The 22,103-nt window shown below is 40.5% G+C and overlaps 1 protein-coding gene across 1 annotated transcript in view; it reads right to left on the bottom strand.

Annotated features, from left to right (window-relative positions):
• LOC128740314 (uncharacterized) overlaps nt 1–22,103 on the bottom strand; it is a 465,117-nt gene that overhangs the window by 189,015 nt on the left and 253,999 nt on the right. The window contains exons 4-5 of the mRNA XM_053835852.1: nt 17,083–17,197; nt 16,477–16,570 (exon numbers count right to left, since the gene is read on the bottom strand). Coding sequence (XP_053691827.1) covers nt 16,477–16,570; nt 17,083–17,197 — 209 coding nt within the window. The remainder of the gene's footprint in view (nt 1–16,476; nt 16,571–17,082; nt 17,198–22,103) is intronic.

The raw sequence follows: 22,103 nt of genomic DNA, 5'->3' as shown, positions 1-22,103 counted from the left end.
AGTTGCATGCCACATATTGCCCATCTACAGGCATCTTAAAGCATTTGTAATCAACTGCAGTTAAAATTTTATAACACAAAATGTGTGTTATGTTTAGTACTTTCTGTTTCATGTCATATACCCTAAGAAATAAGAAGTACAAGCAAACAAACACCAAAATTTTATCCGAAGTCCGTTATAGTTAAAGAATCCACTATAGGTTATCTTACCCTATGTAGACCGAAACGATTTGCTCCGTGATCTTGAGCGCATGGGTTCGATAGTGCTCCGGCAGAAAAAAAAAAGATGAAACAAAACTGAGCTCATTCGGGGGCAGCGAAGCACTGCAAAAGCAAAAAAAACTCGTCGCTTGTCGGAGAAGGTAACATCCAAGGGAGAGAGAGTAAATTTATTCGTCTTTTGCGCTTTGACTGAACAGACCAACCTCGTGTTTTTGTCTTGACCTTGAAATGCGGTCAGGCATATAAATTAATATTTTTTGAAACGGTTGTTCTTTTACAATTGACGAAGGGACGGTAGAAGAAAGTAATGAAATTTAGAGTAAAGTAAAAAGATCGGAAAGGTGAGAGGGGGGGGGGGGCGTTATTAGTAGCTCCAACACTGGAATACTGGCAATACTGGAGTATTGAGTAAAAGGTAGGAGTCACAACGACTACTTGTTAAGCGAAGTTACTTATTACCCCCTCCCCCCACCTCTCACCTTTCCGCTCTTTCTACTTCACCCTAAATTTCATTACTTTCTTCTACCGTCTCTTTGTCAATTGTAAAGGAACTACCGTTTCAAAAAATATTAACTTTGACTGAAGTTTTTCGAGCGGCATAGTGGAATACGAAGATTGAAATTAAATAAAGCATTCTAACGAATATTAATTCCAATATTAATTTTTAAGGGGGTTCTTTAGCCGCAAGCTTACCGAGTCTGCTTTGACAAGCGAATGGTCATGGGTTCGAAGCTTAGTAGAATCAGGCCATTCGATGTCAAAGTGACTTTAGCATGGGTTTATTCTCAGGCCCCACATCATCTTCATGCTGCATTCTATATTATCCCGATATGGCCTATTGATAGTACCAAAATGACTCTTATAGTACAATGTGCTGGTAAACTGCGGATTGCTATAATTGGGGACAGTGCTGTCCTGTGGAACGAGGTGGGTAATGTAGAGAAAGCTTTGAAGGAAGGGTACCCAATTACACGTCAGCACGCATAAAAATTCAATAAGCATATCGCTCACTCGATTGCGATTCTAGCAAAAATAAGTGCAGTGCGGGTTATACAACAAATACCCGGACGATATCACAATAGATCAGCGATACTGGTCGCAGTATTATAAAATATATCGAATGTTATTATAAGGTCAAAATAAGATATGATAACAAGATCAGTTATTAAACTCATCTTACAACCACTGTTTAAAATAACTACTCAATAGCAAAATGTGTTATCAATATATCTCCATATCTATTCAATAACAAAATATAGCATTATAACACAGTTTGATATTGTTTTTATATTATTTTGCACTTCGCTCCTGCTCGGGTAAAATGTGCTACTTGGTACGATAAGTTGTCTCCATGGCGGTCCAAATCTTCTCGTTAGGATGAAGTTTTGGAGTGTTCGGTGGATTGATACAAAGCCAAGTTTATAATTGTTGAGAATTTCGAGAAGAGAAGTCTATAATTATTTAAGCTTTAGATTTTCAGTTTTGCAACGATAATTTTTTAATCACGACGGATTTCACGCCAACTCGTCTATGGGGTTGGCAGCACCCTCTCAGATTTCATTGAAACGTTAGTAAGTAGCAACTTTGCATACTTTGTTTTTCCAAAATTTGTCTAGACTAACTTTTGGAAAGGGCTCAATTTTTTTCTCTTTTTTTAATAAAAAATATAAACAAAGAAAAAATTCTTTGCAGGAAAACAGGTATTTGAGTATTTCCGAAAAAAGGCTCATTCACAATTCATTGAGTTCTGAGAGGGCCATGTCAACCTCTGGTCGAGTTGGCGTGGAATTCGTCTTGTGTGAAGTTTCCAAAAAGTTTGGTATATACAGCTATAAGCCGCTTCTTGGTTACATTGCATGATGAAAATGGAGGTTCTGTCGATTCTAAACAACGAATGAAACAGTTCCGTAGATTTCGAAGCAAGATCATTAGGTATACAAGTTATATAATAATGTACATTGTACAATACTGAACACTCTAAAAATGCTCCTGCTCATGGGCATGGTCTGTCACTGTAGCTTTGACTGTCTTTTTCGACGGTATAAAGCCTCAAGCTAACACTAGTCCTCTGGCTATGAATAGATATTTACAGCAAAAAAAAAAAAAAGAGATAGACCATCAAATGATGGTGAATTGATTTAAATAGCTTATAATTCGACATTATCGTGCTATAATTACCACAACTAATCGCGACCATGCAAACCTACACTAAAATGTAGCGAGAAAATTAATTCAAGCAGTGAAAACAGTTTACCTATTCGTGATCAGACGTGTAATTTCAAACCTAAATCGTCGAAAGAGTGCAGTCGAGCGAAAGAAGTTCTGGTCTGCTGTGGCACGCGAATGATTGACGGTGAATGTGGATATGAAATATTGTTTGGAAAGTTTTCGCTGCGATTCTTGAGCGTCGTCGCGTTCGGAGGCACAGAAGTAATAAAGTTCGTGATTTTCGTTCGACATGCATTTTTCAAATTTGGAGAATGTAGATTGCTGGAACGTTCAGAAAACGACTTGTTTTGCTATAATGCGGAGAAATTGTACGGATTTTGGACGGACGGTATGTCATTTGTTGTTGGCTGCAGATATCGTTACCGATGATGATAGTGTTAGATATACGAAAAAACAAGACTTTAAAGATTAAAGCACGAAATGAATAAATAGCGAAAATAGGATACAAATATTATAATGAAATAACATTCTAAGTTCACAGACAAACAAGTAACGAAAAGCATTCATGATACATAGTTCATCTCCGAAATATTCTATTGAATATTCAAGCCATTTGAAAAATTACAAAAGAATCACAGACTAATGCAAAGTTGACAAAGTTGCAATTTTGATCTGAATTATATTATTCGAGTACATAATTGCTGCGTAACTAAAATAGAAATCGCGTCTACTTACCATTTCGCTTGGAAATTCTCTTTATCAAAAGAAATATAAACGAATGTATGATGGTAAGTAAACAGTACCTACATTTCTTCAATAGGACCCAATTCATCATAGAATCATGAGAGCGTTGCAAAGATTACACACTGCCTGTGCGACCATTTAATTATATCTGACAATAATAATAGGCGCGGTGAAAGTTATTCAAGTATAATCCGACGAAAAGAACGTGCGGGATAAGCTCTATCTGCGGTCTCGGGTCATAGTACCTCGTTGATACGCGTGGGGACATTCCCCCAAAGGAGGACTCTCTCGGTTGGGCCTATTCTAATCTGAACCGCTATAACCTTAGTGCTCTTGTTTGTGTGTTCTGAGAATGTGTTTCACACCACCGCGAAGGAGAAGTTTTTTCCCACTTCCTAGATAAAATATGTATGGCGGATCACACGCATGACTGTATAAAGTTGGCAGTATGAAGTTTTGCCGAAAAGTTATGAGAATGCGTGTAAGATTATGGAACCGCTCATGACAAAAGGGACAGAACAGGAAAGTTTATTCTTGTCAAGTAGTTGGTTCACAATTGCAGATGGGATGTTTCGTTCTGGGACGAATTTTAAATCTGCGTAATTTCAAAACTCGAGGACTCTTCAATTGTCTGAATGGAATTTTTTGATAACTGTAGACTGAATGGTAAAGATGTAAATCTTAAAACATTTTGAATCAGCAATCCCTAAGTTTACTATATTTTCAGTCTTCAGTTATTCCAACTTTAATCAATAATTGTTTTTTTCTTTTCAAGAAAAAAAAAAGAGAAATGAAGAGGAACCAAGTCGCGGGTCGCGGTTAGTGGCCGTTACTCTCAAATAGTACAAGGAGATTAACGTATTGTTGGCAGTTTTTTCTGTTATCAAGTTATTCAATCGCGCTATGCTCAAGATGGAATCGAGTGACCAGGAAACAAGCCATTCACACAACGACGGCAAGTGGAAGGCAACAAAAATTAATGCTAATCCATCCGGAAGCAACTGCGTGAGTGCTCACAAATCTTAATCGACTTATAAACCGCCGAAGGATTTCCCCAAAAGTACTCTGGAATCCTATTATCGGACGTGTTTCCGAAGTGCTTTTACCAAGAGCATGAAACGCCGTCTACGTCCACGGAGGCTATCGGTATGGCGGCTAAAATATTAGCAGGCCGTTTGTCCTGTCGGCAACGACGTTTAATTGGTAAAGCATATCGACCGTCCATCTGCAGCATCGTAAACGACTATACCTCCGGTGTTCCGGCAGACTCATTTCTACCTTGTTTTCTATCGTACGCTTCGGCGCTGGTGGATGGAACGTGCCTTATTGAAATTCCAATCAATAGAGTCGAAATACGCTTCTTGAGAAAGCTCAAAGGTAAACACAGTGAGAAGCAGCCGGAAAATGATTATATACATTAGCATTATGCAAATTTACATCGCGGCTTTTAGGTTCGTTTTTAACAAAGAGCAACCTTCAAAAAAGCTTGTTTCTCATGCTTATGGACTCGCTGGTTGCTTCAACTATCAAATAATTAAATCATTTGTCACCAATTTCGTTAGTGTCGGTTAATTAGCTTTTTCCCGATAAGCTGCTTATTAAATTGCTCGAATTTAAGGGCAGGCTTCGTAGGTTATATTTGCTATTCGTGTTTGAGTTTTCATAGAAATTTCATTGAAACGATTAGCTCATTTGGGTGATCCGAAAGACGAATGTATAGATCGAAAACTATTCTTGGAAAAGAAAGTACTGACTAGTGCGACGCTGTTTCAAAATATTTCGTAAATGAGGGCTATTCGAACCGTCAAAACTGCGACTTACTTTAAATTACTGGTAAAAAGGCTTTTTACTTTTTACTTTTTATTTTTTACTTTTTACTTTTTACTTTTTACTTTTTACTTTTTACTTTTTACTTTTTACTTTTTACTTTTTACTTTTTACTTTTTACTTTTTACTTTTTACTTTTTACTTTTTACTTTTTACTTTTTACTTTTTACTTTTTACTTTTTACTTTTTACTTTTTACTTTTTACTTTTTACTTTTTACTTTTTACTTTTTACTTTTTACTTTTTACTTTTTACTTTTTACTTTTTACTTTTTACTTTTTACTTTTTACTTTTTACTTTTTACTTTTTACTTTTTACTTTTTACTTTTTACTTTTTACTTTTTACTTTTTACTTTTTACTTTTTACTTTTTACGTTTTACTTTTTACTTTTTACTTTTTACTTTTTACTTTTTACTTTTTACTTTTTACTTTTTACTTTTTACTTTTTACTTTTTACTTTTTACTTTTTACTTTTTACTTTTTATTTTTTACTTTTTACTTTTTACTTTTTACTTTTTACTTTTTACTTTTTACTTTTTACTTTTTACTATGGTGAATGACCAATTGGCTTAAACCACATTAAATAACAACAATTCTTTTTACTTTTTACTCTTTACTTTTTAAATTTTAAATATTTTTGTCAAGCAGTTCATTACGCATGACCAAATCGTTCTGTACTTTCCAACTTCTAAGACTTTATTAAATTTTAATTCTATTTTACCTTCAGTCTCACTGTGAATGGAACCGTTTTCTACTAGTCTAATAGAATTATTCTCTTCAATTAGCTTTTCAAGAAAACGTTAGCGATATTCAAATATTAGGTCAACATTCAACATTTCACTATCGGTTGCATACAAACTACACAAAGTATTGCATTTCCATAACTCTACCCACCGACTGCAGTTCAACGAATGTCACGTTCAACCTGGAACGTTCTCTTGTCGGGACAACCACTTCAAATATTTATTTATGCTAATGTTTTGACTTCCTTTGTAGGCGAATGCTTTCCCACTCTCACTCTCTTATTGTTGGTTGCCTAAATCAAGATTCGAATATCGAACGAAAGGTAAGCTGGAAATGTGTTTTGATCTCCGCGATAAGGGATAAAGTGTATTGATTGCAGATTGATTTAGCAAAGCAATGAGTGTCAGATGAATTTGTTGGAATCGCGGGTACCTACGCGGAATTTGTTCTGTATTTGTGACATTCTAAATTTATGTCCCTAGCAATTTGTTCGATTTTCGATTCCGAGTGACTGCTCATGAGACTTTGAATTACAAATTGTATTTTCATTTGCTGTATTATTTGGTTTACATTTATTGCGTTATATTTTGTTTATTAATGACATTATATTTATTTATTTGCATCCTGAATTCTACAGGATTTCTTGTTCGTGATGGAAACGAAACGGTTTTAAATTTGCCACTAAGGTCATTGGATAAGTGCTGAGGAAATTGGTAAATTACAAATGCAGTAAATAAATGCAAGAACCTTAAGAATTCTATAACTATTCATCATTTTCATCGATGAATCGTTGTGCAGGAACAACCTGAACTAGAAAAAAAACTTAATGCACCGTTTGCATTTTGCGTGCTGCGTCTAAGTCAATTTCAAGTCCGACTTCCAAACAAAATTAATATTGACGAATGCTATGAAATATAAAAAAAAAGAAATCCTCGTCCCTCATCCATTCGGATCACAGAACACAACAAACTGAATCGAGCGTCCAGTCGAATCAAGCCAACAGTGCAGCCACATTATTCAAATTAAATTTCCATCCTGGGACTGGCGGAAAAAATGGGAAGCAATAAAAAATGAAATCTCTTTCCCTATTGACAGTGTGCCACCGTGGCTTTCGGGTTCTCATTCATTTTTGCGCAATCATTTTCTTCGTGAGTGCTTCGGAAGCAAACGGCGACGCGACGCTACGTAAAAAGTGCTTCGCCCGAGCTTGAAACTTGAAAGCATCATGACAAAATTAATATTCCACATTTTTCTTACTCTCTAATTTTGGAGCAATTTTTCGCTTTCGTTTCGTTCGGTCCAAAAGCCTCCAGCCGGCCTCCCTTCCGTCTGCCGCCTGGTGATGTGGATTTTATGGGCCATCAGATTGTGATTTTTTCATGCTGCCACCACTTTGTACCACGCTTCAACAGTTTTTGTCGGTGTTTGCCCTGGTACTAGGTACTGCTGAAAGTGATTAAGTGGCTTGTCTTTTGTGCATGCGATTATTCACGAAACTTGACTTCGGTTTATAGATTTCGATTACAGCTGGTAGTGAACACGTTCGGTACTAGAAATGGTTGCAAAAGCGTTGTCAAAGTAAAGGTAAAGAAGTTCGCCAGGTAATTTATATATATTAGCTATTGTAGAACATCTTAGGTATTAGTTTTTGTTTTTATTAGGTTTGGTAATTACAAGGAGGACTTAACAATCCACAAGTAGCGACGTGAATTTTAGTCCGTGTAATGGAGAATGCAAACAAATATACCCTCATCGTGTACAGAAGGACTGCATATCTGGAATAAGATGAAAAAAAAATCAAACCGGTTGCAGTTTACTAAACCTTCAACCACCAGACTACCAAAAATTCTTATTTGACTGATTCCTTTGTTGTCAACAATTCCGGACAAACAGGTAAGATTCACAAGCTCTCACCATAAAAATAAATTTCTGCGATTCAACTTCAGTTGACAGCAGAAAATACAAAATCCAGTTCAGTAAACTTTTTCAGCTATATGAGTACTCATATTTTTCATCTCCTGATGTATCTTGAAAATTTTAGGATGCTTACAAAGTTCATAAAAGCACAGCATTTCTCAATTGGTCGAAGATTTGGTGTATTCGGAGAATTGAAATATTTGGACACGTAATTTCCACTGTTTTTCTTATACCGTTTACGCACGTCCTTCGAGTAATGAGCTAAATCCGGTCATAACACCGCAGTAGGTCCTTTTTATGATCTCAGAAGCGTTAGAGGACATTTTTGAAGAGATTTCTGCTTGTATACCTGTCCGGTTGATTGTACACTAAGTCACTTTATACACGGTTTGTACGCGACTATTTTTACGAGAATTTCGAAATTTACGCGGTTTTTTACGCGATTTTCGGAATTTACGCGGATGTGCTCAATTAGTCTATTTTATAACGTAAAATCCGATCTTTCAGTAATCAGGTTCCCTTCTTGTCGTTGCACATAATAGGAGTTCGCATGGTCCGCCTCCTGATTGTTTTAATTGTTTTAATTGTTGTTGTGATTGTTGATTGGTTGGTCCCCGGAAGGACCGCACGTCTGCGATATTAGATAATTGCCGGCCATCAACCACAACGTGGTCGATCTGAAAGCAGGTATCCCCATTTGGGTGTTTTCAGGTCTTCTTCTTCTTCTTCAGCAGCATAGAGCCGGGGTGGCTCGTGCTGTTTCAAGCACTCGTCTCCATTCAACTCGGTTGTTGCCACGATTCTGGCAACGCTGGCGTTATCGACAACAGCCCTTCGGAATGTTCCGATTGGCCTTGACAGAAGCGATGTCAGTGAGACGTCAGTAGATATATAATAGGTGGGAGAAGAAGATCTGAAATTTAGCTAATGAAAAGCCATCTTTATTGCAAGAAGCTATTATACTATTTATTGCACTCCACGTGCATTTCCAAACCTATCTACTATATATACGAGTTATTGGTAAAAACCTAGTGATTATATACAGTTTAAATAGTAAAACCTAGATGATAAGTAAGTAGCCTTTGCGAGAAGTGAATTCTTAAAACTAATTTAACTAAACTTACAGTCTAAACCACATTCTGATTGAATCAGATAATCTAACCTAAATTACGAAGCCTACACTAAATTGTAAGTGACCACATTGTTATATTACATACATGCAAATAATATCGATCAATAAATATTGTAGCTTGAGCCGATCTGGAACTAAGAGTTTCAACCGCTAAAAGGAAAGTGTAGTGCCTTGTTCAAAGGAACATCGGTCTTGGGCCTCGTCGCCAATTTCCTAGTCGTCTCCGAAGTCGCAAATCACTTTCGACCTGGTCGAGCCATCGTGCACGTTGGGCCCCCCTGTTCCTGGTGCCGGTGAGGTTGTTGAAGAAGACTGTTTTCGTCGCACTGTTGTCCGGCATCCTTACGACTTTCGCTAGATGTACGATGGGAGTCTCCCCAAGCAGTGCCTGTAGCTCGTGATTCATACGCCTCCGCCACTCTCCGCTTTCAGTTTGTACTCCGCCAAATATCGTCCGCAGCACTTTCCGCTCAAACACGGCAAGGGCGCGTGTGTCCTCCGTAAGTAGCGTCACGGCTTCAAGTCCATAAAGAACTACCGGTCTAATAATGGTTTTGTACATTGTTAGCTTCGTGCGGCGGCGTATGCTTCCTGATCGTAGCGTTTTACAAAGGGAAAAGTAGGCATGATTTCCCGCTTGGATGCGCCGCTGGATCTCCTTACTAGTGTTGTTGTCCGCGGTCACCAGCGATCCCAAATACACGAACTCCTCTACCACTTCTAGTTCGTCGCCGTTACGGTTACCGTCCGTGGCAGGCGCGCGTTTGTTTCCTTTGAGCCTCTTCCTTTCATGTATTTGGTCTTCGACGCATTTATTTTTAGCCCAATTTAGCCAGCCCTAGACTCCGCTTTCAGTCTGGCGTAGATTGCCTCCGCCGTCGCAAAGTTCCTGGCAATGATATCGAAGTCATCTGCAAAGCCTAGAAGTTGGCTACTCTTGGTAAAAATCGTGCCTCTCGTTTCGATGCCCGCTCGTCGGATCACCCCCTCAAGAGCGATGTTGAACAGCATGCAGGATAGACCGTCACCTTGTCTCAACCCTCGTCGCGTTTCGAAGGGACTCGAGAGTGTCCCAGAGATGCGTACGAAACACATCACTCGATCCAATATAGCTCTGATCAGTCGCGTCAGTTTGTCCGGAAAACGGTATTCGTGCATTATCTGCCATAGCTTGTCTCGATCGACTGTATCGTATGCTGCTTTGAAATCAATGAAGATGTGATGCGTGGGCACGTTGTACTCCCGACATTTCTGCAAGACTGAAAGATCGGAGGTGGCCAGTGACCTAGCCAGAATTTTCGTTTGGCGGAGGCCAAGCCATTTTTTTATTAGAGAAGTTTTAAACCTAAGAGAAGAGGTTTTCTCGCCTCTGGAGGGAGGCCAAGTTATTATGCAGAAAACCATTTGTTTAAGCAATATATTTAATGCTTATGTTACAGAATTTTCTTTCGAATTAATTAATTAATTTAACTAAGTAGGGTAGACGCACCATTAGTGGTGGTAGTACCAGTAGAGGTGGAAACTTGACTTATTCCATTATTTTTGCAGACTTTGGTACAAGTTTGATACTTATCGAATAATACTGTTACTGGTAGTTCGATACTTATCAAACTTATGCCAAAATCTGCAAAAATAATGGAATAATTCAAGTTTCCACCACTAATGGTGCGTCTACCCTATTCATGTAACACAAGTAACTTTCTAATGGGTTTCAAAAGTTTGCGTACAATATTGTTTCTGCTAATTAGTTTGCTGTCGAGAAGAATGTGTTACAGGATTTTTAAAGACTGCTTAGCTTCTGGCACTATCGCATCGAACCCATCTTTTCTCTCCGCAAGACGCTTCGATCAAGGACCATACGCCGCACTAAGCTAACGATGTACAAAGCACTAATCAGACCGATAGTCCTATTCCTCAGCCGACGAATTTCTCGCCGGATCTCTTCGAGATCGGGAGCCGGCACGCTGTTGCCGTTTGTAGGCACTCCGAGGTTAACTTCCGTTGCGTCTCTTATTGCTATATCGCTATATATTGAGGTGCTCATCGAAATACTGCTTCCACCTGTCGACCACCTCGCGCAGGTTTGTGATTAGATCCCCTCCCTCGTCCCTACACATGTCAGGTTTAGGTGTGTAGCCTTATGAGTTTGGTTCACCTTCTCATAAATCTTGCACGTGTCATTAGCCCGGAATAGTTATTTCAGCTCCTCATGATCTCTGTCCTCGTTCTGGCGCTTTTTCCTCCTCAGGATCATGGCCAACTCATTCCGCGCTCGTGGATACTTGGCCAAATTCTCTCACGTGGATATGCTTAGACAGATTTTCCAAGCTCTTTATTTCCGCTCTATTGCTTGGTGGCATTCCCCGTCAAACTGATCATTCCGTGCACTCGAGTCTTCCACTCCTAGCACCGCGGTTGTGGCCTCGTTGACGGCCGAGTGTAAAATACTCCATCCGTTCTCGAGGGTCGAAGCATCTAGCTCCACAGGACAAGGCAGAGCTTCATCCAGTACTCGCGCGTAGTTTTCGGCAACTGGCGGATTGTTTAGCTGCCGAATGTTTAACCGAGGAGGGCGGCTTTGTTGCAAGGTATAAACCGTCGATAGTTTTAAGCGCACGTGTACTGCTACTAGGTAATGGTCCGAGTCGATATCCGCACCCCTAGGGAGCGTACGTTGGTGATGTTCGAGAAAAACCGGTCGATGAGAATATGGTCGATTTGGTTAAAAGTTCGTTAGTCAGGTGATCTCCAGGTGGCTTTGTGAATATTTTTGTGGGAAAAGAATCACCGAATCACCGATCACCGGTCTATACATTACTTCCCTGCCGACCTGGGCGTTCATATCCCCGATGACGATCTTGATGTTCTATCGTGAGCAGCTATCGTACGTTGCCTCCAGCTGCGCATAGTACACTTCCTTCTCGTCGTCGGGTCAACCTTCGTGTGAACAATTCACGTTTATGATGGTCTAGTTGAAGAAACGGCCTTTTATCCGCAACACGCACATCCTCTCGTTGATCGCTTTCCAGTCCATTACGCGATCCTGCATTTTGCCCAAGACTACGAAACCCGTTCCCAGCTAGTTGGTCGATGAACCGCTCAGGAAAAATTGGGCTTTGCCGACACGGATCCTGTACACCTTCTCGTCTTTGCAACAGATCTCCTGCAGTGCCACTATGCCAAACTTTCGGGATTCTAACTGATCGAGCAGCACCCTATCGCCACTGTTGAATGGTGAACAAGATGGAGCTGTCAACAGAAACAGGATAATGATTGAGAATGACGGACAAGCCTACGAAATGGTTGGAGGGTCTTTTATGATGTATGATTCAGTGAAATGAGCTGTGGCACATTATGCTTGAACATGGTTTTCCAACAAAACTAACAAGGCTGATACGTGCTACCCTTGATGGTTCAAAATCAAGTGTCAGAATAGCGGGTGAGACATCGGACTTGGCTGTGACATTAGATGGTTTGAAGCAAGGGTCAGGCTATCGAATTCGCTATTCAATTCAATTACTAGGATTTGAGGATGACGTCGATATCATCGGTGTTCACCGTAGAGCTGAAGAACAGGCGTACATGCGTCTTAAGGGATTCGTAGGGATTTGTAGTAGTAGTAGTAGTAGTAGTAGTAGTAGTAGTAGTAGTAGTAGTAGTAGTAGTAGTAGTAGTAGTAGTAGTAGTAGTAGTAGTAGTAGTAGTAGTAGTAGTAGTAGTAGTAGTAGTAGTAGTAGTAGTAGTAGTAGTAGTAGTAGTAGTAGTAGTAGTAGTAGTAGTAGTAGTAGTAGTAGTAGTAGTAGTAGTAGTAGTAGTAGTAGTAGTAGTAGTAGTAGTAGTAGTAGTAGTAGTAGTAGTAGTAGTAGTAGTAGTAGTAGTAGTAGTAGTAGTAGTAGTAGTAGTAGTAGTAGTAGTAGTAGTAGTAGTAGTAGTAGTAGTAGTAGTAGTAGTAGTAGTAGTAGTAGTAGTAGTAGTAGTAGTAGTAGTAGTAGTAGTAGTAGTAGTAGTAGTAGTAGTAGTAGTAGTAGTAGTAGTAGTAGTAATAGAAGTAGCAGTACAACATTTCGCCAAATACCATTTCACGAAAAACCTTAAGCGGAATGTACCATTTCACGGAAAATTTTTTCGTGGAAATACCTTTTAGCAGGGGTGATTCTCTCCTTACTCGCTGTCGCTCGTTCGGACCCAACTGAAGTAATAGAGGTCAGCAGACTTAGGAAAACAAATCCGGAGTGATTCGCGATTGGGGCTCATCTGGCAAATTGTAAACAAATCGTTTTATTACACCATCAGCCTTAAAAAGACTGATAATATCCTTGGCAAGAATCTGTTTAATCGTTAGAATTATTTAAAACAAGTTTTTAATGATGGGCGATAGAAGTGTTTAATCAAAACAAAAGACAATTTGTAGTTTAGCCCCTTGCATTGTTATGAAGTGACAGGCTTATTTGCAAATCGTTTTGTAAACAGGCGATAGTAAAGAGCGAAACTGCGTTGTTTTCAAAACACAGGTGCATTGTAAACAGGCGAAACAAAATAAAAAAATCAAAACAAGGCGAAACAGGGCTGGGCGAATCTCATTGTCAAAGTGCCTTGAGGCTCGTTCCAAGGGGTTGAAATTTAAAACTTAGATTTTGAGCTTGAATGCAAAATTTTTTGGCAGTATTGTGAAAGATTTTATGCAGTGAAATTATACGATTGATTTATTCTACACCAATTCATGTCTTTAAACCTGATTTTTGTAACTTTTATTTAAATTATGAGTTGAAAATGTACTGGCAAATTATCACAGTGATATTCCTCATTGTTTACACCTCGTAAGTTGCGCCCTTATTGTGAATCACTCCGGAAATAAACCTAGACAGAAATGATTTCTGCGGGCGGCTGTCTTGCTACGGCCGTCTCGCCCTGAATCATCTAGTGTTACATAGATAGTTTTTGGTGATCTTATTAGGCCATTGCAAATTATTTTTAAAGTTTTTGGAATTAGCTTGAAAAATCGGAGGGCAAAAAATAATTTGTTGGGTGTAAGTCAAAATTAAAAAAAAAAATCAATTGTCTGTGGGCTCTACAGCCTAAAGAACTCGAAAAATGAGTGCATGGAGTGTTAACACCAAACAGAAGAATTTGCAAAAATCGCCATTTTTTCTTTCTTTTCGTAGGTTTCAATAACATATATATGAAAACCAAGAACAGATGTGATTTTAACGTTTAAACTTTAAACTTCTCTTTTCGTTCAGTTGCCCAACACTAAAAGGACAAAAACTTATAAAATATTGATGACAGCCTTATTGACTAATGTTTTATGAAGGAATCTAAAATTTCTCGAGTTTGATTAGTTTTTGAGTGACGCAAAAATATCGGTTCCCCCCACATGCCAAATTTAGTTCCATTTGCTTGATTAGTTCTCGAAATATGAGGAAATTCGTATTTCATTTGTATGGGGGGCTCCCATTCTAAGCATTCTAAGTAACAATTTGGGTTTTATCGCATTCTTATGATGTTATTCAAGCCCAAATAGTTGCTTGGGCTCCTAAAGGGCGAGGGGTCATAATTCATCATAGAAAAAATTCTTGCCTCGTAAAACCCCCACATGCTAAATTTGGTTTCATTTGCTATACTAGTTCTTGAGTTATAACGAAATTTGTATTTCATTTGTATGAGAGCCCCCCCTCCTACACAAGGGAGGGGCCCTAATTCATCAAAAAAATTCTTGCCTCCAAAAACCACCACATGCCAAATTTGGTTTCATTTGCTTGATTAGTTCTCGAGATAAGAAGAAATTGTATGGGAGCCCCCCCTCTTAAAAAGGGGGAGGGGTCATAATTCCCCTTCTAAAGCGGGAAGAGGTCTCAATTCACCATAGGAAAAATTCTTGCCTCCAACAACACCCACATGCTAAATTTAGTTCCATTTGCTTGATTAGTTCTCTAATTATGCAGAAATTTGTGTTCCATTTGTATAGGTATAGATTGTCGTTGCTGCTGTTTTTGGTGTCATAGTTGCTGTTGTTGTTGTTGTTGTTGTTATTATTGCTGTCGTTGTTGTTTGTTGTTGTTGTTGTTGTTGTTGTTGTTGTTGTTGTTGTTGTTGTTGTTGTTGTTGTTGTTGTTGTTGTTGTTGTTGTTGTTGTTGTTGTAATCATTTTTGTGGTTGTTGTTGTTGAAATTAAAGTTATAACTTTGCCGAAAATAGCAATATTCGCATTTTAAGATTTTAACGAAATCAGATGTTTTGAAATTCCAATACCTGTTTAGATTTTTTAATTAGTATTTTAATTTAAAATGGTTTATTAATATTTTCAAAGTTTAGCCAAATCGGAAAAGACTAAAATGAATTGAACATGCATTTCTAAAAGCGTACTTGTGGTAATCCTAGGCGTCCAAAATCATGATATTCTATCTGCGTGGTGTAACTATTGGAAGCATTTCTCTGCACAAAATTGACTCACAGACCAGTAAAAATAGATATGCTTGGCCTGGAAATCCTTATCTTTGGTGGGTGGACTCGTGATATAATCGGTGCATTTATTTATTCACAGCGTGTCAATATATTGCGGGTTAAAATATATTCGACTAATCACCCAAACATTGCATTTTTTTATATTCTGCTTCTGTTAGTAATACTTTTTTCACATTATATCTCCATACAATATAATATGATACTTATTTCTATTTGAACCTTCCAAAACAGTGTGTTTTAACCTAATATTTATCAGAGCACCCACTGTTGAGGCGTGTCTGCCTGGGTGGGTGAGGTTGATTTGTGACGTACTTACCTACCTAGACCAATACTGACTGAGGCGATAGCACTCGCAGAAAGTTTCGATCAATTATTCTTCGTCTGTCGCTCGCTCGCTCTTGCTTTGCTTACTTATTGGGTCGAAGAATCGAGGGCAAAAAGTAAACAGCACCCTTTTGTGCGGTGGTTTGTTGCCAATAAAAAATTGCCGCGCTGCACGGCATGGTGTCAATTCCGTTGTCCTTCCGAGTGTTTGCGATTAGGTCGGAGCAAAATTCAAATAGGCAGGGTACCGGAACGTTACTTTCACTAGGTCGAAGCCATTTGTTATTGTATGGAAATTGAACCGGCATGACAATTGGCGTGCAATAGTATAGTTAACTTCGCTTGATAAGCTTTTCATAAGCGGTACAAATGATTGTTAACTACTTATTCAGGGTTAATTACAGCATAAAGCAGTCGATGAGAATCGCTTTCAATGATGTTTAAATTAAAGTACGCTTTTGAAAACATACAACCCCGACATTTGGAGACGTATTAAAAACTTATTTAATACTAAGCGCTGATGACTACTTTCTTGCTGCAATGTTCTAACGAACTTTTCAAGCATCATCACCCGGTACCCGGTGAAACCAGACGAATTATGCGATTCCCGTAGTCCGTAAACTTTATTATATCCCAAGCCGGGCTCGTCTTGATGATGGTCTTAAATTGAATCACCGAAAAATTATCACGACAATTCAATGAAAAACAATCAACAGTTTTTGTGCTAGGGCATGCGACAGCCATTGCGAATTTTGCACTTCAAGTGTTGTCTTAATTCAATTCGTTTTCCTCCTGCCGAGCACTCTTGAGAAAACAAAACCGAAAAAGAACAAGAGCAGAGAACACAAATCTTCCCGGGGCTCTCGAACAACAATGCACAACGAAGGAGCGATTCGACTTGTCCCTGCCCTGACTATATACCGTTCGGGTACTTACTAATGATGCTGAGATTGTATCGAAAGCTCTGCGTTTGACTGGTACGAAAGTCAACTCGACAGCGATAGACACCCTCGTCATGTCGTCGAACATCCTAAACAAATATTTGCGGAAAACAGACAGCGGTAGCAGCATGAAACGAGATAGAACAGAGAAAATATAGTTAAAAAATTTCGGTGAAACCCGCGAAAAACTGGGAATGTGTGTTGTGATCTACGATGAACCAACTTTTGAGCGTGGGGTGATAGGCGAGATATGAAAAACCAAACTGAGCGGATCATACCAGCATACCGCCGGTTGGAGTGCATGAACATAGCTTATAAATTTTTGAGATTGTCGAAGTTTTCAGATTACTTGATAAAAGTCACGTCAATTAACGGTGGTCACTGTTTTATCCCTACAGCTACACTCAAAATGGGTGGAAACGTAGCGGAAAGCTGCTGGTACAAGTGAGGATTTGTGGAGGATAAATTGTGTGTCAACAGAATGTCTCTTGGTGTTGTTTCTTAGTATCGAATGAAAACACGTCTCCAGTTTGGTCCATCGTTAAGCACAGCATCCAGTTTAGTGGTGTTGGTTAGAACTTTCGGTGTTCCGATGACCTACCTGTATGTCCAGCGTCGCAGGATCCGTGTCGGTGTTGAAATGAGCTCGTGGACCAAAACTTTCCGGTGCTGACCAATGGCGAGCTTGCTGCAGAGGTTTCCCTCGAACGTCGAAACTGTAATGTTACAAGAAGAAAGAGAATACGCTGAGATTTGTAAATAAAATACAACCTATGGTATTGTTTGCAGGAATAATGCTGTTCGGTTTTTTTTCGAAATTATCGGAGTTAGTTTTCTAATCACGTTTCAAACAATATTAACCTGACTTTTTAATTAAGACGTCGGTCTCGAAAGTAAAACGGATCTATCACGTAATGTTTTAGAGTGGGCGCAATGTGACGATGACGTACGACAGTCATGACAAAATCAAATAAACGAACGTCAACTTTTGCTTATTTTATCACCCTTTGTCGCCGTTTATCTACTACGAACGGGCAAACGTACTCCTAAAAATAGCTTTTTCTCAATCAATCACTTAGCTAACTCTATTACAAATAAACATGGTAATACATCTTGCCAACTCTCCGAATTTTGGCGAAAAGCTTATGCGATACGGTAAGCATTCTCATTGTTTATAGAATGTAACGAGCAACTTGCCTCGGAATTGGCTGACCACTTTGTTGTCCTCTGGTTTCAATATATAACAGTAACGAAACTTCAGAATGGTTTAGTTTGGCATACTGCTTGATTGTTCTGTCGGTTAATCTAAACTAACCTCTAAAATGGTCCTTTATGTGAAAAGTACTGTATTTTCTTGATATCTACATAAAAATACATCAAACTCGCACTGCAGTTACCTGTTTAAGATTTCACTTTAGTACGATGAAAAGACTCTTCCTTATGTCTTAGCGCCTTTACCGGTGTGGGATGGAGAAAGCTCATTTAACCATCTAAGGATCTGAGGAAACGTTTGTTTATCCTAATAAATCTTTCCGAAAATGGATTTCGAATCCGTCGGTTGCATTGTTTGCTCTCGTTTTCTTTTGCCTTTTAAGCCGTTGTACACACCATCTAGTAGCCGAGCGTAACGTCAAATAGGGTGGCTCTTTTATAATTTTATAATTATGGAAATTGGGTATCGCAATTTTCCACATGGTGAATAGCATCCGTTAGGTAACACATTTTTGTACCTGTGTATCTACTCTTTCACTCGTCAGTAAAAGAATTTCCTAATTACGGTATTTGGTTGATGGAATATTGAATTGCAAAAAGGATCTTAAGGTAAAAGTTTGGTGAACTTAAACTTGACGCATTTCTTTTAAACAAGAGTTTCACGCTAGAAATGGAAATGTGGCACATATTGTTAGGCATATGAAACTGTTAAAGTTCGCTTAAAACTCCTAGTTGGTCAGACATTTTTTACTATAAAATTGTGGAACATTTTATCTATCCAACGACATATTAATAGTTATGTTTCGTTCAGTAGTATAGTAGTTAATAGCCTTTGCAATCTTTCATTCAAGTGTTACACATCTACTTTCGTTTTCATAAAAACCGAGCATTTTAGCATAGTAAACAAAGACGTAGTCCTACGTCAAAATCAAGGTAATCGACTTGCAACTCTTGGTATAGACAAAGGCGACGAAATGTCGACATGGAGTGGATGTTTTGTACCAGGAACTGCAGGTCGATGAATTCCATGGATGATAGAAACCCAATAGCTCGGCATCTTGGCACTGCAGGAGATTTGTCGCAAAGCCAAAAAGATATGGAGGATCGATAGCGGCAAGGCCAAATTTCATAAGAGCGGTGGAGCGATCAACGAACTGGGAGCGGGCTTTGTAGTCATGGGCAGAGTGGAGAACCGTGTGATGAACTGGAAAGCGATCAACGAGAGGATGTGTATGTTGAGGCTTGAGGATAAAAGACCGTTTCTGCAACACCATCATAAACGCCCCCTGGATAGTGGATCTAAGCATTGCCATGAGGAAGAATTTGGTCAATTGACGTGCGCGAAATGAGTTGAGTAAAAGCGCTAGAAGGAGGACATAGATCGTGAAGAACCAGAACAACTCTTCTGGGCCACTGAAACGCTTAAGTTGTATGAAATGGTGAACCAATCTCGTAAAGGACACACGCAAACCTAATATGTGTAGGGACGAGGTGGGAAACCGCGAGGTGGTCGGAGTGCCTCCAAACGATAATATCGTGCTCGCTCCCGATCTCTTAAAGACCCGTCGCGAAATCTTTTAGCTGAAAAATAAAACAGCTGCCAGAACGGGCCGACAGCTGACAGAACACTACAAAAACGGCAAAGATCCACTAGCAACGCATCCTGGATAGTTTCAAGGCACGACTTAAATATACGAGGTTATATAGCTCATTAGAGATAAACATAAAATGTGCCATCATCATCAAATTCGTCGGCGTCGGCGTAAACATTGTAGTAGGCCTCAATTTGTTTTGCACGTGGTAAATATTTTTCCATTCATAATGCTGAAAATTGCGTTAGGTTGTTTTAAGGAAACCTAGTTGGAAAGTTTTCGATGGTGGAAACAATCACTTGGAGATAAATGGGAAAAAACTGTTTGTTTATTTATTTTGTTCGTTTATATTTTGTTTGTTTATTTTGTTTATCGCATCGTATTCCCGACGTCTAGCTAAACGGAGCTAAACGCACTTACCGACGTCTAAACGGAGGATCGGACGGAAAACGGATCATATTTTCATGGATTTCAGGGCAGCATAGGATACAGTCGAGCGCGAACAGCTATAAGAGGTAATGCACTAGAACGGTTTTCCAGATAAAGCGACGCGGCTGATCAAAGCTACCCTTTTTGTATTGTTTATGCAGGGAGAAAATCTTCATAGATAGCACCTTCACGGTGCCGAATAGGATTCACATAGTGCCAACATGCGCCTACCTACTAAAAACTATCCTGCTGCCCGTTCCTGAACCCCTCCCGGAACTACCGTTAGGTTTTACTTCAGGAGGGAGCACGTGCTCAAGCACTTCGACTTATCCGTTGCGTATATGGGTTCACACAACACTCTTGTCACTTCATACCGTCACTACCTTTCACCTAGGGCCTGGGCTGCCCAATCAGCCCACTACTGACCCTAGCTAAGCTATGTCAGGCCCTGTCGTTGCAAACGTTCTAGCCGTTGCAACTCCGTTATCACCTCCGTTGCCGCCTTATCGACGGCACCCCATGCGCTCTGCTCAGCGCACATTCTCTGCACGATGTTGTCGGCGTTGGTGTCTTCCCCAACGACCGCAAGTATCACCCGCCGAGTGGTCGTGAAACGCGGGCAGTGAAACATCACAAGCTCCGTCGTTTCCTCGGCTACCGTGCAAACGGGGCAAAAGGATGAGCCTACCCACCCACGCGTATGTAGATACTTCTTAAAGCATCCATGTCCCGACAGAAACTGGGTAAGGAAAAAGTTTACCTCACCATGTCCTCTACCGATCCAGGACGATATGTTGTGGCTCAGCCTATGGGTCCACCTACCATGATCGGTGCGATTCCATTCCGCCTGCCAACGCCTAATAGAGTCCAGCCTAACTCTGTCCCTAGCGCCCCTGACGTTCCTCTGCCTATGGCACTCGATGTTCTCACCTAGGAGTATGCATATGAGAATCATGGCTGCAATAACCCCGATCGCATCCAACGATATGGTACGGTAGCCGCACGTAACGCGCAATGCCAACAGCCTGAACATCTTGTTCAGACATGCCTTATTGCGCTTACTCCAAAGCCGGGGCCCATGCCGGTGCACCGTACCGTAGCACCGACAAGGCAACGCTGGTCATCAGGTGTCTCTTACTGCTGCTAGGGCCGTAGCCGTTCGGCATGATTTTGGACAGCGCAGTAGCCGCTGTTGACGCTTTACCATAAGCATAATCCACATGGCTGGTGAAGTTCAACCTGTTGTCTGCCATAACACCCAGGTACTTCACACTTCGTTTGGAGACAATCACCTGTCCTCCAACGATTATTTTGGCCTCTAAGGCCGACTTGCGGTTGCTGATCATCACCACTTCCGTCTTGCGGTAGGCCAATCGTAAATTGACGCCCGCCATCCAACCCTCTATTATGCTTATGGCGTCTGATGCCAGCATTTCCACCTCCTCTAGAAACTCGCCTACCACTGTAAGGACGATATCATCGGCGAAACCAGTGATCTCGACCCCAGTGGGTAGTTCGAGCCTCAGCACCCCATCGTACATGGCATTCCAGAGCGTGGAGCCTAGAATCGAGCCCTGTGGAACACCCGCTGTCACTTCTTGTCTTGCCGTGTCGTACACTAGCGTCCGGTTCTCGAAGTAACTTTTAAGCACCCTGCATAGATGGTCCGGAGTCCTCATCCGTTTTTGACATCGATTGTGACTATGGCACATGACCTGTCGCCTCGCCTTTTCCATTTCATAGGCTTCTCGGCCCTCTCCACCACGGACTTTATGGCGTCTACAGTGGACTTCCCCTTACGGAAGCCAAACTGCGAGCTTGCCAGTCCGACATCAGTTTCCACCACAGGCGTCAGCCTGTTTAGGATTACCCGCTCTAGCAATTTGCCTAACGTGTCCAATAGGCAAATTTGCCTGTACGACGAGGGATCGCCAGGCGGTTTCCCCGGCTTTGGCAGCAGTACCAATCTTTGGACTTTCCATTTAACTGGAAATTCGCATACCTCTAGGCAATTCTGGGGCGTCTCTCTAAACATATCGGGATATGCTTGGATCGCCACTTTGAGTGTCTCGTGCGGAATCCGGGACCGGGCGCTTTCTTCGTTTTCATACCCCTGGCAATTACGATGAGTTCCTCATTCGTGACCGGAGTGAGGACGTCATTCGATTGACCGTACGGGGTCGGAGGCCACCAAACTGGATCGTGTTGCGGAAAGAGCCCTTCCACGATGACTTTCAGCCCGTTTGCGGCCCGTGAGTTCGTCGGTGAGCACGTCTAGCATCCGGTCAAACTGCTCCGGCGATCACCTAGGTGGAGCGTAGCAGCTACAGATGCAGACGCCATCGACCACCGCAATCACGAACCCCTCTTGGTCGGACGACACCACCTC

The sequence above is a fragment of the Sabethes cyaneus genome, chromosome 3 (assembly GCF_943734655.1).
Source record: "Sabethes cyaneus chromosome 3, idSabCyanKW18_F2, whole genome shotgun sequence".
Classification (NCBI taxonomy): domain Eukaryota; kingdom Metazoa; phylum Arthropoda; class Insecta; order Diptera; family Culicidae; genus Sabethes; species Sabethes cyaneus.
This window is presented reverse-complemented; position numbering and strand designations above follow the sequence as displayed.